Raw genomic sequence first — 17,519 nt, 5'->3', positions numbered from 1 at the left:
GCTCTGCCGCTCTAGGTTCATTCCACCTCCTTCACTGAGCTTCTCATCCAGGAAAAATGCCTCAAGACTTTCACGATGTCAGGCAGCGCATTTGTCAGCTTTAACAGCATCTTAGTTTTTCTAAACACAACCCACAATACTGATTTGCAACTAAATGGGGGATTAGGGAAACCTTCCATCTTCTCCCTATGGCGCTCTGGCCAAAATGTGACCCACTACTTGAACTTAAAAAAAAAAAAAAAAAAAAAGAAGAAACACACACACACTAACTCAGCATTGTAATTAAACTAAATTTTAACAATTGTCAGTTCTATTGTACAATATTGAACAGGAGTCACAAAAGTGCACAAGAGGCATTGGTTCAAAAGGAAGGATCATTCATTGTGTTATCCAGGATTTTGGTGACTTATGAACAGTAGAGCTAATCAGAGAGAGAACAGTAAGCAAAAAGTCCAATTGTATATATCTGAGTCTTATGACAAGATTAAAACAGTGATGAAAAATATAGACTTATAACATCATAGTATAACCCAGTAAATATGCCACTAGAACATGTGCCTTTGAGTTCAAATGCACCACATTTCAAGGTGGACTTCTCAAAAGCAGCAGTCACACCATCCTGCAAACAAATCCTCCAATATAAAACTTCTGAGTCCTGACAGTTTGGTATAGTTTATATATTATTGTACATCTGTGGAGACATTAAGTGAAGGTAACGTTGATTTACTTGGTATGTTCTAGAAACACTAGTTGCAGAGAGGCACCAAAAATAAATAAATATGTAAAACAAAAAACCAAGAATCTGACAGGGTTTGAGTGAAAAGGCCCATGCCATCTAAATGTTTTCAGTGAAGTACACCGTCACATTATTCACCCATCGAGCAGCACCAAGTCCCCTCACCCAAAAATAACCACCACCATAACAAAAACCAGTGTGTAGGAAGCACATCAACAGCCTTGGAGACGTACGTCTTTGTTCTACAAATGGACACCAATACTATTGCACACACAGTCATTTAAACACTACACTACGCTCATGGCAAGAAGGGGTTCCTATTATTATTTTTGGATATTTTTGAAGGAAAGCTCCTGAGACGAGAGCGTTTTCCTTCTTTATGCAAATATAATCAAAAGGACTGTTTAGTGAAAACACCCACAAGAGAAGTGTTGAATTCCTGCTGCAGTCCTTTCTCAGAGGAGTTTTTGTGCAAACACCTGTTGTGTCCTTTTGAGTTTCTCACCACATTAACATCCATTAACAGCACTGACATCGGGATGGGTTTGCCTGCCTGCCTTCTTTTCATCTCATTTTATTAGTCAGGATGTTTGTTTTTTTTGTCAGGTATTCTCACAAAAATCATCAAGTTATTATTATGGTGATGGTCATCACTTGGCCAGTCCTCCTTGCCAGGTGGATTTAGACTCACCTGGAGGCACTTTGTGTCACGGCCGTTATATATGTGCATATAATCTAATGAGTACAAACTGTCTTCTAACACACCTGAGATAGACGAGAGGCAACAGCGAGGACAGTCTGTAGAAAGATTTCATCTCTAATTCTCTGAGGGGGCCACAAGGATTAACACCAATTATTACTTGAGTGATGCTGAACAGCATTGTCTTTGTGTGTTGTTCATTTTAGCCCTTTTAAGTCCCCTCTTCTACTCTAAGCTCAGACTGCCTGTGTAGAAGTGCTGCAGCCTTCAGAAAAAAGACAGATGGACAGAATCTAAGAACCCGCCACCAGCTTTTTAAAGCCGTTTCCCCCCACAGAAACCGATAAGTAAGCTCAAAGTGTGACTCTTGATTTAGTTTCAGGATGCCAGCATACAAACTGGAGCCATTTGGTGGAACATGCTGGCCTCCCTCCTTTTAATCTGCCAGTCTCCCTCTCCCTCTCCAAAATCATCTCTTTCTCACGTGGTAGTGTTTATTAGAAGCCAAAGCTGATAGTTTCCGAGTGGACATCACCTTGGGGGGAGTAGGTGCCACATAGTTTCTGCCCTGAAGACATACTGTAGTGAATCTTTCGTACCCGACCTCTGACCCTTTCAGCTCAGTGCCACTTTTCTCAGTTATCAACACCTAGCTTGGAAAGCCCCTGCCTGACCTCATGCAGCTCGTCTATCTTTCCATCCAGAATATCCATGAACTTCTTCAGCTCGCCCTTCATGTTGCCCTGCTTTTGTTGACTGTCGTCTATGTCCAACTGAAGACCCTCTATCCTCCCCTCCAGTTCCTTGTTCTTCGTCTCTGCAGCCTGTGGACAGATATTAGGGGGAAAAAATTGTTGCATTGCAGAAAATAGCAGTTACAATTAAAAAAGAAAAGGATGCATTTGCTTTTTTTACATTGTCATGACTGAAAATCAAGCCTGTACATTCTTCTATGTGTGGGGATGGGAGGGTAAAGTAAGTCAGACTAGCAGGCGACATGAGTGACACATTAATGCCAAAGATACCACTGAAGGGAGGGGTTTAAAATAGGAGTGCTAAATAGGTGTTGCGCCTGCATGACTGTATCCTCCAGCTGACTTCTGAAACCTGATCTCCACATGGGGTGTCGTCTTTAAATAGAGGGGAGCAATGACCACAAACACAGAGATGAAGTAGGTAGACTTTTTTTTTTTTTTTTTTTAAAGCCACATAAAATCATATTGATGTCACAGGAAAAACACTGATTTGGCAGCAGGAAAGTAATTTCAACTGTTTTTTAAAATCTCCCAACTTCTCCCTAAATAGGCGCCTTTTGCCTTTAGGCCTCATGCATAGACAAAGGTATTTGAGAAATCCCATTGTCTATGCTTCTCCTCAATTTGGATAGCCGGTTATATAAACTCGTGCTTCAGCCGGTTCTGTTGTCACTGTCATTCATCCAGCTGGCTGTTGCAGAAACAAACCAGGCAGTCGAGCTTTGTGAAGCACAAGAACTTCAGGCATGCCACTGTTGGTTTTATTCTCCTCCCTGCCCGGCTTGAAAGGCAGCACATGCACGACAGCTTGAATGATAAAATCCTGCTCTGAGTCAGTCAGTACAGGGTGAGATGAGCATCACTATCAATGCACCTCATGTCTGACTTGGCACTAACGGGGCGTACAGTCATTCACCGAGCCTGGCACTTCTGGTTTTACAGAAAGTCTGATATTACTCAATGAGGATAAGCCTTGAAGAATTAGTGCTCTTTGTTACAATGAAAAAGGGAGGTGATGGTCGGGAATCCATGATGTTAAAGGGTAGATTTTCACACCCAACCTCACACACATTAAACATACGTACACCTACAGAAATATTGGCATATTAAATCAGCAGCGCTCTCAAACAACTTCAGCTGTTTTTGTACTCGGGGGGTGGGGGGTGGAGGGGGGGGTAGACGACACATCACATCTGTATTGCTAGGAAACTAATAAGCCGTGACAGAGATGTAGTATCTCTGTGTCACAGATGAGGATACAAAAACCTTTTCAAAGAGGCAATAATCCACTCCGCACTGTACAGGGGATGGACTTTTATTAATAGAGGCAGTAACTGCAATGTGCGTTAGTGAGACACGTGATGGGAATGTTGTGTCACCAGCCCTCAGGCAAAATGATGAATACCTCCATCTGAAAGTGCTGCTTACGCCTCAGAGCCTGTGTGTTACCTCGCCGTGACAGCCATCGTGTCCTCACGTGTGCTGTAAGCTCGCCGTCTACGCAGCTCTGTGCTGCGCTTTTATCCTCTGCTGTAAATCACACCAGAGAGAAATGTGGGGTTTGTGGGATTCCTGGGTGCTTTGAACGTACCTGCAGTTTTGCGGTGATGCTCTCGCACTCTGCCATGAGCTGAGGGATTATCTCTGCCTGCTTCCTCAGGTTCTCCAGCTCCTGGGAAAAGTTCAGAAACCAGCAACAACGATTCATTGTTCTTTTCCCATTGTTTTCTTAAGAAGCCAAACTTAACAAATGTTAAAGAAATAGTTCAACATTGTGAGAAATTTGCAGAGAATTACATGAGAAGATTGACAAGAACTTTGCCTGAATAAAAGACAAAACTGACAAAGTGATTATCTAAAACATCAATAAGTAAATACGAGTATGAATCATGTGCTTGATTCCAGCTTTCAGTAACTGACAGTTTGCGATGCTCTGACATTTTCAGGTGTTACCAAAAACGTATTGAAGTTGAATACCCAGCATTGCAGTGACCTTGGGACATTCATATTTATGTTTGCAAGATTACTGTTAATTAATGTTCATAAAAATAAATAAACAAACTATGACCATAGAAGCAACAACACAAAACAGGTAAGGACAAATGGAAATGAAGGTAAAGAGAGAAAAACAACACAGACTAGAATGAATAGTGATGAAACAGCCTTGACTTGAGTTTTTCTGCCTTATGCTTACATGTTTGTTTTCTCCTCAATTAAACATCTTATCACTCTGAAAATCTCATCCCTCTGCTGCTTTAAGACAAACACACCATATACAGGTTCATATCATGTTATTGCTTCAAGCACTTCCACAACAAGTAATAATTGGCCGTGTCGTTCTGGTTACCTGTAACAGCTTTGTTCTATTGGTTCACAGCTGGCCAGCGCAGGGTCAGTGCTTAATAATTCATAGGCACGTTTTTAATTGGAGGAGTTAAGCGTGTGCATTTCTAGCAGGGGGTGAGTCACTCGGCAGATGAGCCTCTGTGGACCGTCTGCTGTATCAGTGCTCTGCAAACAATGAGACTTCCTTCTGCAGGCCCCTCGGTCAGTGCTCGAAGCGTTATGGCTGATACTCAGGACTGTGGAAACGCTGCAGCCCCCCAAAGGACGTAATTTGTTGCTTATAGGCTTTCAAAATCAGCTCCAGCTCTTTGAACTACTTCCTTCCTGTTGTTGTGTAAGATATACCGCTCTCGCCAGAAAGATTTACATGTTCTATTAATACTCAGGTGGTAAACTAGAATATCCCAGACACACCGTTTACCTCAGAGAATCTGAAAGGGTCTTTATGCCGCACAGCCATAAATGTCACTATTTTACAACACTGTAATAAGTGCTGTTAAATTTAGTTTAGTGGATTAATTTTATGAACAACCAAAAGAAAATCTATCAACAAGATAATTGGGGATTGATTAATCCCTTCTGTCATTTACCAAGCAAAATATCAAAGGTTTGCTTGTTTTTGCTCCTGAAATGTCTGGATGTACTGTTCATCTGTTTCAGTGGGATTGTAAACTGAACATCTTTGGGTTTTGTCGTGTTCATCAGACTAAACAAACAATAAGAAGACTAGAGCTTCAACGATTATTCGATCGATTCAATCAGAAAATAAATCTGCAACTATTATTGCTTTTCAATACACTAATCGTTCAAGTCATTGAAAATATTTGTCAGATTTACTGATGCTGAAAATAGTCATTAGATCATCGTCACCTTGGGCCAGATTTTTGTTTCCCAAATTTATTGACTGGCTAATTGATAACAGAAAAATATAAATGATTTGTAACCATCGTACACATTTAGAGAGCGTGTAAAGCTTGATTTGTTGCAGTGTCCAGGTGTGTAACCTGCTCTAAAACTGTTGAGAGAAACCAGTTTGGCTACGTGTCACTTTTTGGGGATCAAGCTATAGAAAATATCTAAAAAGGACTTGGCCAGATGTACATGATGAAATGCTCTTTTACTTTTGAAACAGAAAAATGGACTGATATAAGAACTCTCCTATGGTAACTGAATTTGTTTTGTTCATCTTTTCTTCGGTTTCACACATGGCTGATTGTGTCTCTGTGTCTTTCATGGTATTGATAGAGAGACACAGTCACTATATAAAAAGGCAGCAACATCGGTCCTGATCATTTGTCTGCAGACAGAAACAGCATTTAACCAGCAACTAGCAAAGGTCAAAGGACTGTGTGGCTACGCATGGCTCATCCTCATTAGAAATAACAGCACCATTAGGCTCCGCCGCGCTGACACTCAGCTAGTTTGGATTAGGGATGAGTGATGTAGTGAACATAAGGCGATGTCACTAATGGTATTTGTGCCAAAATTCCCTGCTACTCTGACAAAAGACAAAGTCAGTGGATGGATTTACATTATTGTCTGGTTATTTTCACAGTGGAGCTCAACTGCACCAAAGCAGGACAAATATCAAGTTAATTACTGAAGAAATAAATATAATAAGCAGCACAGTCAGAAATATAACAAGAGTTACCGCCTTGTGCTGGTACGCCTTCACCAACCAGTCAAGTTGCAGGAAATATGTTCACAATCTCCCCTTCAGTTCATGAGTTACAGCAGTGAATAATGGCGTGTATTTGCAGAACATTATGATGTCACAGTTAAGTTGACCTTTGACCGGTTGAATAAAAAATGTCATCACTTCATCATTTTATCCCATTAGATATTTATGTTAAACTGTGTCATGATTAGCGCATGAATTCACGAGTTATAGCAAAAAACTTGTTTTGTCAGGTCACAGTGACCTTTGACCTTTGACCTTTGACCACCAAAATCTAATCAGCTCATCCCTGAGTCCAAGTGAATGTTTGTGCCAGATGTAATGAGATTCCCTGAGGATGTTACTGAGATATGATCACAAGAAAGGAATGGACGCAAGTACGGGCAAACCGAAAACATAACGCCTGCAGCCACGGCTCTTGCCGGCGCAGAGGCATAAAAAATCATGAAGGTCTGGGTCCAGCTGGGTAGGTGAAAATAACAAGAACAATCCATACAAATCCAAAGATCCCATAACAAAACCTATCATTTCCTACTGAGCTATAATCACTTCCTGAGGGAGAGGAGTGGTACCTGAGTAAGAACAAGAGGCAAAGAGTTGCTGTGGAGTGAAGGGAAACACAGAAATGTGGGGATGAGGAGAAGAAATTAGATCTGAAGAAGTAGATCAAGGTAACACTTCCATTATTTAAAAAAGGCATTGTTTCACAAACTCTCACAGACAACTCTCTCCAGACTGCCCCTGTTGTTTCAGGACAAATGTGATGCTGAAGTCTCACCTGCTCTTTTTCCTGTAGCTCAGCCTCCAGCTCCTGCACTCGTAAAGTCAGTTGGGCGTTTTTCTGCTTCTCCTCATTGGCTTCATTACACTGAGCTTCTAGTTCTGCAATCTGAACACACAACGAAAAAGAAAGGGAGGTTCTTATATTATATTACCATTTTGTTTATCATTATGTGTATTTGTGAAATACTGGATTTACTGTATTTTATACGTGGTGTCATTTTCAAAACTGACACCAGCAATTAGAAAAAAAAAAAAAAAAAAAAAACTTGCAGCAGGTGTAAAAATAAAGAGTATCATTGCAACACCAGCCCAGCTGCAGTAACAGCCCACATTGATTATGAAACTAAAATGATTCTATTTATGGTGGGCTTGGAGCTGAGACTCTGGTGCAGGGAACACAGAAGCTTATCAAATGTACGGTACTCTTCTCGCTCAAAGTGGACAAACTTGAGATTTATCACAATTTTGTGAGGGATTCTCTCATCCCACTATACAGATTAAGATAACTAGCACAAAGAATCCATTCATTTTGTGACAGTTTGTGGTGCAGTTTGTTTCCTTTTATGCAGGAGGCAACAGTGTTTCTAACCTGACACCTTTTCTGCTTGCAGGATCGATGGGTTTGTGTACATCATTTAACTTCCCTGTAGGAGTGCATGACTGTATTACCTTTTCCCTGAGCGTGTCACTCTCCTCCTTGCAGGCACTGAGTTGTTTCTTCCAGCTCTCTACATTTGCTGAAGACTCCTGCAGTGCGTCCACCAGCCTGGCATTATTTTCTCTTAAAGTCTGCAGCTCTGTTTCCCACTTCTTGGCGTTGGTGTTGCTGTCAGACAGAGAGAGACAGTAAGATCCAGAAGGAGAGTCATTAATGGATGGAAAATCTAGACAGGTTAGTGTTGAAATGCCTCAGGCTTGTGCCCACTGATATGACACATAATGCTACCAGTTCCTTCCACTCATAACTATTCAATTAGATGTGATGTACATCACACTGTCGGGACATATTTAGACCATAAGAAAGAAATAAGTGGGGAAAAGTCTCAAAGGTCTGATGAGCTGTTGTGCTGATATGTACATACAGTTTTTTATCTGTTCATACTAGAGAGTTTGGTTCCGTCTTATCAATAAAGCTGGAGAGGCTTTGATGTATATTTAGTATGCATCTCTGTCCCCCTCCTTATGCATGGCTGAGCTGAAGTGTGCTACTCTCCATCAAACGTGGACAGACATACACAGCAGCTTTCTGCAGTCCTTCACAACTGTGACACACTAACGCAAAAGAAAATGAAGGCATGAAGAAGGACGGACAAAGACGGGGAACAATGGTGGATTAAACTATGTTTCACAACCATAACCTGGACAAGTTTGATGATACATGAAATGTATGTAATGATACTGCTATGAAACAGTACGCAGTTAATAACAATGTTTTGGTTACAGTCAGTGTTTTAGGGTTTGTAATTTTCTCATCATTTCCTTAAATGTTTCGTGGAAAGAACTTTCTAATTCTAAGTACAAAGCAGAGAAAGTCATTTGAGTGTAATTAGTTGACCAGTGGAATTTCTTTAATTGAACTGGTCAATATGAAAACCAAGTGAATATATTCTTGAGGTAAAAATAGCAACTATAATAACTTGCAAAGCAGGAAGGAGCACTTAAGAATGACATTTATGCAGCACAGATTGTATTCCACAGCTGATGTTGAGCTTAGAGGAAAAGCTTTACAACAACGTATTTATGTCTTCCAGAGCAGCCGGGTGTGAAGAGATAATTAAATCATATTCAGCTTTTGATCTTAAACCCAAATGTCCTCAGTGTACAACAAAACAAAGGAAGTGCTCTTGCCGTTCCATTAGTTTTGAATGGGACTGTATTTGCATACACACAAAACAGTGTCTGACCAAGTAAATATTCATTCTTCAGTCATTCGTTAGTGGAAACTATGAAAATAGACTGTCTACACTACATTCGCAATTTCCAATTCAGTTCTTCAATAAGAATCACAACTTCCTGTCCAGGAATGCTTCTTAAGAAAGTATGATTATATATTAGTTCCTTTCAAGGAGAAATTACTGAGAACTACGAGACGTGTAAAATAATGTGTAACCTCCACCGCTCATGCAGATGTTCTTTCATTCTTATTTTGTCTTGAGTATTGGCAGGGGAGGTCTGCTAATTGGCCTTTTTTACTTCAGGACCTTTTATCCCATCTGGATCAAATACGTCAATTCCGGCAAAATTTACTCACTGCAGTTTTAGTTGACTCTGAAGCCCTGGGGTCATTTTAATCCCATCTGGAACTACATCTGGTGTTTCATGCAATTACTGATTTATACACTCAGCATCTGGATTATAAAGGCCTGATAACCAAATGGCAGAGTAGAACAGCATCACTCTTTAGATTTGATCAGGTGATTTCTGAGCGCTGGGAGGACTTGATATTATCCCAGCAGCAGTAAAATGAAGAGGGAGCCCCATTTGAGCACAGTTTGGTGCCGAGATGAGCAGAACACAAGAATAAAACAGCGAGAGTTTGCTTGACTGTGGTGAGATTATAAAACGTGTTAAGGATTAGCACACTTGATACTGCACCATTTGGATGACTCAGTAAAATTAATGATATGCATGGTTATGTCTATTTGTTCTTAAGCGCTATTAAAACCCTATGTGTTGGGACAGATACCTGTCATGGCCCCAGGATGAAAAATGTTTTCTATGCATTTTATTTCATTCTGAACAAGCTTTGTGATTGAGTAAGTGTCTTAAAGTTAGTGCTCATAATCACAGTGCAGTGTTGGTACATGACTCTTTGGACGGTCTCAACACTGGTTAGTTTATATTCAAATAACCAGATTCCCAAAAACCTGTGTATTTTCTGTTGCTGCTCTACAGAAAAGGCTTTTTTTTTTGTTACACAGCATCACCAGCTGCAAACTAATTTGTGTGTGTATTTTAGTTTATTTGGTCATGATGCGACAATTGCAAAGATACTCCTTTGTTTAAATAAAAGGACACTTTTTTAAATTAGATATTGTATTAATCTGACTCGTGATGTGGAGTGGACACGAGGACGAAGGCTGATGTAGTAGGCACATGTAGTTATGTTATTGATTCAAGATAAAAAGTTTAATCATGAAGGGAAGAACACGTCACATGAAAGAGGTTCCTCTGCTGCAATGAAACGTAACCTTACCTCTGTTCTACTGCACTCTTGAGGCGTTCGTTCTCGGTCTTCAGCAGAGCAGCCTCCGGACCGACGTGAGAGATTTTCTCATCATCGGTCCCGTTAATGCTGGATGCCTGGTTGGTGGAGGGCGTCTCACGTCCGGACTCCTGGCATGGGACAGTGCGAGACTTGTTATGGTTATGGGCAGGTTGTGATTGAAGCTCATCTGGAGCTTTCGAAAGGTCTGATGGGTTCTGGGTTCTGACCATGAAAGAGGGGCCGCGGGCTTTTTTCGGTAAAACACTGTCAACAACCTCAGCACGTCAGCGATGACAGCAGAGGGGTGAGGAAGAACTGTTGCCAGTATTTATCATGTCATATGGCCCAGCAGCTTTGTGTGTCTCAGAGCAGAGTCTGATTCCTGCCATCTGGAGTCAGTGCGGGCAGAGAGCAGACCTGGTGGATGCTTACTGAGCCGTGACTGCTGGATCAACCTCCAATCAATGCCGTTTACTAACCGACTGAATTGATACATTGAGACTGTTTGTGTGGAAATGGTTATCGTTTTATTTGTTTCACTGGCTTCCTTATCATCTTAAATTACTGTACTAGTAAGGACGACCTTTCACCTCTCATTCATGATGATTCAGACTATGACACAAATGATTTCTGTTGTGTTAACATGTAATATTCAACAAAAGATTCATAGATCTGTGTTCATGTAAATATCTAAACTTAACTATTTGAATACCTGATTATTGCAGGAATCTGGTGTTTGAATCATTTAGTGTTTGTGAAGCTAAACTGAAGCATTTCTATTTCTCAGTCTTTCTGCAGTGCTGCTATTTTTCCTCTCTGTAGAGGATCATGGCGACTGTAGAGGAAACAGCTGGACAGCAGAGGTGTTGTACTGAATCAGAATTTCAGACAGCAGAGAGATGTAATTTACCTGGGAGTGGTTACTCAGTGTTTCCACCTTCTCTTGAGATTTGTCCCTTGCTAGCTTGGCTGCTTCTTTTACCTCCTGGAACTTCTCAGCAAACTGAAAATATCAGGGAGATGTGAAAGAGCTGTGATGATTAGTGGCAATACAAGCTGATGTGTCATACACAGTGTGGCTCATCTTGAAAAGTTTTGGGAGATCAGAGAAATAATTGGCTCCATAGCAATAGTAAGGATTTAAGAATCAGGTATACCCTTAAATCCTTTTCTGATTGCTTCAATTCCCCACCTGGTGTTCAGTTAATAACCAACTGTGCACTGTCACATTTGGGTTTTTAGTACAAATACACAAATTGGCCATCTCTAAGCTGTGTGACTTTATGTGATGCTGCAGAAATGTTGCCTCTCACCTTTGTCAGTTGCTGCTCCGAAGAGAAGCCCAGTCCAAACACAGTGTTGGCCCTGCTGTCTGCCCACTGGCCAAACTTCTGCGACGTTTTGGTGAACGTCATGTTGGGTGTGATGGTGCTGTTGATTATCACCTGTTAGGATAAAACAACGCATCATTAATTTCTAGCCTTATTGGAGATCATACTGGTAATCAATATAGGTGTATAGACATAGATAGACCAGCATAGTTTTAAGTTCATCTGACACAGCACGCTTTCCTCAGGCTCATGTCTGCTGCTGTGTTCGTGAAAATCGTGTGTTTCATCGAGCCAAGTCATATTAGAGAAGGAGCTCCAGCAGCTGCATTCATATGATGAATAGTCCTATTGATTGAGTAAAAGACAATCCACTATTGTAGCTCCATTCATACCAGAGTAAAGCTGTAATACACTGCCCGTGTCTTAAGACTATGCCACCACTGACAAGTGTGATTATAATTGGCAGATTTATAGTTTCTTCAACTGTTCTTCTAAAACACTCAGATTCATATGCGTGTTGGAGAGCCAATCTACAATACAAAGCAATTAAATCTTCGATAATGTCATAAAATAATGCAAAAAAACTACTTGCTCATCCTCTAAATACAAGGGAGCAGATATTTTCTACTTCAAAAGCAAAGAAATGATTCAATTCAAATAAAATAAAATTCATTAAGCAGGATGCTGGATGGCAAACAATTAAATTTTTTGCTGTGACAGTCTCATTGTCTCTCAATGGCCTGTTAATCAAAGAAGCTACTGACACTGACACATAATCTGAGAACCCAAACCATCAGTTAATTCATCATCAGTTTTGTAAGCGTTTACTACACCCATGTCACCAGATTTCACTCTCAAAATTGTACTATGTTATATACTACTACTACTAATAATAATAATAATAAAAATAAACTTTATTTATGATAGTAAATTACATAAAGTGCATTACAGTAGTTGAGACGGGAGAAAATAAAAAATAAAGTAAGTAATAGGTATGACCTTATGCAACGCGTTCTCACATAATTCACTGGGACGGTGTAAACACAAGACGTGAGTGTCACTCTCTTCAAGACTTTTGAGGGCGAGTGTCCAGCGTTTTGTCTGATGTGACAGCACAAAAACAGACTTTGTTATGACTCAGAGTCAAATAAAGGACAATGTAAAATTGTTAATGGCTGTTTTAAAGCTGCCAAAATACTTTCAATGCCAAATCATCCACTTTAGGGATGTGGTGTCACGTAGCAGCACAAATAAAGTTTAAGCTTCCTGGGTCATGAACAGAGAAACACCAAACATGACACCTCACTCAAGTTATTATTGTCAAGCTGTCCATGGGAGACCACAGGGGAGCGGGTGGTTGGGGGGAGGGATTGTTAAGAACACGAGTATATACTGTATGTGTACGCAAAAACATTTGAGCCATTTGAACCAGTCATTTTGTTCCACAATTGCAAAAGAAAGATTTGTTCGGAAGAAAATGAATAAATAAAACACTGACACAGACCATGCAGTGGTGACTGCTGACCCACTAACCTCTAAGTAGTCAAATTACAATCTCCATATTTGCTACAGCGCACATTCACCTGTTGCAGCTATGCAGTAAATCAGCTGCCAAAAAACATTTGCCGCAGTCTAAAATTGTAACTAGAGCATGAGACAGTGTCAGTAGAAACCAATAGATGTCTAAAACACTATTTCAGTCTGACCAGACTGCAGTGATTTTGGTGTTTACTGCCTCACTGTAAATACACACACACTTCTAATCCTATATGAACAGCTAGATGTGCATGTCAACACAAGCTGCTTTAATTTATGACTGCGCATGTACACAAACCCAGTCTCACTACCAAGACGTGAGAAATTAGAAACAGCACACGCAAATTACCAACAATTAAGAAACAAAAGAAGACAGTTTAATCACAGTGAAGCACTTGTTTCATAGCAACATGGCTCTGAACACAGGAATCGAGAATTCAAATTGCTGACAGACTCATGTCCTTTTCAACGCCCCCACTGTCTCCCTTTCCATCTTTTCATTGGCTGAGGTGTGAAAACACTTAACACTGCATCATTACTGGACACAGACCCAAAAAGAAGAGGATGAGCTAACAGAATGCGCAGATTAGCATTTGAAATCCATACACGTGTAACATCTGTGTCACATTCAGAACAATGCTAATGGCTCCTAAAGAGAGGAATCATTGCCTATACACAAACTAAAAAGCACATTATCAGTGTCATGTAGTGTAGAGATTACAGCTGCAGTTTCCAATTCAGGCTGCATTCCCACATCATCAAGGGTTTATAGGGAGGGTGGCAGTTTACCAAGGTGCTGGTAATCTAATTTTAAAATCATTCTTTCAAAGGCTTCATCAAAACAAAGGTGACCTAATTTCCCCTGAAGAGGAACCTGGGTGAAGCCTGAACAACACTCGCACGTCTCATCTGGAGCAGCTGAGTGAATATTTAACAGCGTTCATCACGATGGCTCAAAGACAAGTGTTAAGATAAGATGAAACTTTAATGATCATTGTGGAGAAACTGGGCTGTTGCAGCAGAATAAAGAAAAAGAAATAAAAGAATAAACAAAAGTAAAGAATTAGGTAAACAGATGGCAAACGTACATAATCAACCATCTAAACACTAGAATATTCAGTCATTAAGAAATATATACTTCATCAATCAAAACACATTTTTGAAAAAGTGATGCCATCAGCCGTGTTGTCAATCAGCCAATCAGGGTCTTTCTTTTCAATTTCATCTGCTTTGTTTGCTAGAAACCCGTCGGAGTCTTCTCTATGTTCAGAACTTGTGTTTGGATTTTTACTTCATGTTGACAACTGGCTTGAAAAGAAAATGAGCAGCAATTATCAGTTTTACACTGCTGAAACCACACACTACGGACCTGAGGCTCATTCATATTAAATCACTATTACTCACAGCTACGGCTGGATGATAATTCTGTCTTATTAATGACATAATTACAAGTTAATCACAACGAGAAGCTAACATAATTGTTGAAGTTTTTGTTTTTCACACACAGAGTTTTGATGGATGCAGAGCTCAATGAATGTCTTCATCCACAGAAATCTGTGACTATTTTGATGAATTGTTTTCAGTAAATTTTTCAAGCAAAAATAGAAAACATGCCGTAGCTCCAGCCTTTTAAATAGTTATGGTTTGTAAAGTGAAACTGCAAAACAAGCCATGTGAAAAACATCACCTTGGCATTTAATAAATAGTGATTTACATTTTGTAAGTTTTATTTTTGATATTTTGTTGATCAACCAATTATGCAAGAAAGTACATAGTTTTATATAAATTTGAACATTTTTTCCATGTCTTCATTAATGTTGCTATATATTATTAAAAAAGAAAAATATTGTGTGACTGTATTCAACTACATCGCCCAGCATTATTGATCCTGTATTATGGCTGAACACATACAGAAGCTTGAATAGAAACACGAGTATCAACAGATGAAAAAATTTAAAAAAAAGGGATCAGACAAATAATGTGGAATCCAACTGATAATGTGGTAAATTAACATACAAGACTATCAGGCTGCCCCGATCTTTGTGGACCCTGCGAGTGTGTGCTGGCATGTATGAGTGTCCGACTCAGAGAGAGTGGGAGGGTGTGACAGGGGGAGGGAGAGCGGAGTGACGCGAGCAGCTGTGCGGGTGGTGAGCCGGGGCTGTGGATCAAGTGGCACAGGAGGTGCAGAGTGAAGCTCGGCTGGCCAATGGCACGAGGGTCACTTCCAAACTCAGAGACAGCCAGGAGGTTACAGGAGAAATTTTCCTTGGCTGATTATGTGTCTGCAGAGTGCGCAGAATCTGCAGAGTCAGTATGTACAATGAGAGATGTAGAACATGAGAATATGGGAGGGAAAGAGCCGTGATCAGATTTTGTCAGAGCTGCACTGAGTGGTAGCTTTTTAAGATGATTCAATTTTAAATATCTTGTTTTTTTTAGAGAATAAAAACCCTTGGCTAACTTGTGACTCCATTTCAAAAAGCATTTCTGTCAAAAAAACCTGAAACAAGATTCTCCGTTTCCTTTAAAAAAAAAAAAAAAAAGTACCTCACTGTTTTGCTGTGATCAACGTGCAGACTTCAGTGAGTTCCAGCTGAACGTACAGCAAAAAGCCTTGTTTTTGTTTTTGAGGGATATACGATCGAAATAACGATGACAAATGTGCAGCGAGGCTTGTCACGATCATTGACAGGAGGAACTGGCGGCGGTGTTCTAACTGAGACACAGCCAAAGAAAGACGAGACGATGGTCGTCGCGCCTTCTCATCAGACCAGGCAGCAAAATGTAAAATTGCGATTGCTCATCAGGCAGAGGTGTGATGTGGATATAGACATGTTAAATATTATTTTTATATGTCTGCCAGCCGCTTAAATGACCTGATGCAGTTCTGCTCACGATATATTAAGGATTTCAAAAACATACTGTTCCCTGGTGGCAATGATGCAGAAGACTGGTTAAGTTAGTTGGAGTCAGGGGTGCACCACCATATCAAAATATTACAGGGAAGACAGTTTTCTGCATTTCCATCTAAATTTACATACAACTACTGAGCTGGCCCTCATGCCTCCTATAATCATAATAGTTAGAAAATATGCGTTAATATTAGGCTCTGACCTTACATAACATACATAACATCTCTTTTCGTGAATGTGGAACTAAGGGCTAAAAACATGCTCCTGTGAACATGCATGGACAATGTGAACATAAACGTGGTTTGTCCTGACAGGAGGTTGGATCAACCAATCAGCTTCTTTAACATGCAGGGCTCCACAACATGTTATGGGGATTTAGAGGGTGTCCTCTGCGGTCACCCCTTTTTCTGTGTAGATCTGCAGAGACTTTTACACATATCTTCGCAGGACTATAATTTCAAGCTTGATACTGAATAGACAATGTGTTTGAAAGTGCAGTACAGCGCAGAGGAAATTCAGCTTCTAGTCTGCTAATGAACAGCAGCTTTTTCGCTGGAAGAAGTTAATAAATGCAGATGATGCTTCAGATGACATTTGTTTTTTTGTTTTTTTATCATTTGCTGTCCCAGTTTGTTTTTTCTGACAAAATAGTCGGTGACATGCAAAGCTGTTTACAAAACTGGATTTCCTGATGTTGGTGCTTCACAGTAGCTCATAGCAGCTTTGGTGTGAGTGCACCATAATCCTAATAAATAATTGTTTTGGGACTTGTATCAACCCAGTGCATTCTCTCATCATGACAGCTGGGTATACAATAAAGCATCCAAACTCCAACTTAAAAGTGTTGGGGGTGGGCAAATAGTGAAAACTGAAGGGCAAAGCATGTACATCCCCAGATCCATCCACCGTAGGAATAATTATTTTTCTTGGTGGAAATAAAACTGTATGAGACACAAGTAGAGAAACTACATGGTGTACTTGGGCTGCAGCCACAATTTTACAGGGGAACAAGGTGATGATAACAAAGGAAACTTGGCTTTAGGTTGTAATATTGGCTTATAAAATTAATAGACTAGTTAAAAACTTAACATCTGGCAAACCTACCAGCCAAAAACACATAAAACAAGCTCACTTGGAGGAATTTGAATTCTTAGTCTTGGCACAAACATCATCTTTAAGCTCACCACCACACAGTACACGAGCCAAAATATTAATCTTGGACACTGGCTATGAGAAGTAGTAAGTAATAAAGAACAAAATAGATAGTTAAAGAGGGAGTAGGATGTAAGAGAGAAGAATATGAGGCACAAAACCTTTGAAAATATTTAAAACATGAGAGGAGCTGAAGGTTTTTTACGTGTGAGCTGGAAAAGTTATCACAGCAAGAAAACTCTTCACGGTGTTGTAGCTCTTGCACCATTGTTGTACGAGACGCATGATTCACAATGAGTGAGAGTCAAAAGTGCTGATATGCTCCCCTACTTGCCGTATCGCCATCAGTGAGTTGCCCGGCCATCACGAATGGACGAAT

The 17,519-nt window shown here is 40.2% G+C and overlaps 1 protein-coding gene across 2 annotated transcripts in view; it reads right to left on the bottom strand.

Moving 5' to 3' along the window:
* Positions 1-360: 360 nt before the first annotated feature.
* homer2 (homer scaffolding protein 2) overlaps positions 361-17,519 on the bottom strand; it is a 33,215-nt gene continuing 16,056 nt past the window's right edge. For both annotated transcript variants that reach the window (XM_022749633.1, XM_022749641.1), the window contains 7 exons: positions 11,520-11,651; positions 11,117-11,209; positions 10,195-10,334; positions 7,668-7,824; positions 6,994-7,104; positions 3,783-3,863; positions 361-2,260 (listed from right to left, as the gene is read on the bottom strand). In XM_022749633.1, the coding sequence (XP_022605354.1) occupies positions 2,072-2,260; positions 3,783-3,863; positions 6,994-7,104; positions 7,668-7,824; positions 10,195-10,334; positions 11,117-11,209; positions 11,520-11,651 (903 nt within the window). In that variant the 3' untranslated portion in view covers positions 361-2,071. The remainder of the gene's footprint in view (positions 2,261-3,782; positions 3,864-6,993; positions 7,105-7,667; positions 7,825-10,194; positions 10,335-11,116; positions 11,210-11,519; positions 11,652-17,519) is intronic.

This window comes from Seriola dumerili, unplaced genomic scaffold (genome assembly GCF_002260705.1).
Source record: "Seriola dumerili isolate Sdu_G_001 unplaced genomic scaffold, Sdu_1.0 BDQW01000011.1, whole genome shotgun sequence".
Lineage (NCBI taxonomy): Eukaryota > Metazoa > Chordata > Actinopteri > Carangiformes > Carangidae > Seriola > Seriola dumerili.
This window is presented reverse-complemented; position numbering and strand designations above follow the sequence as displayed.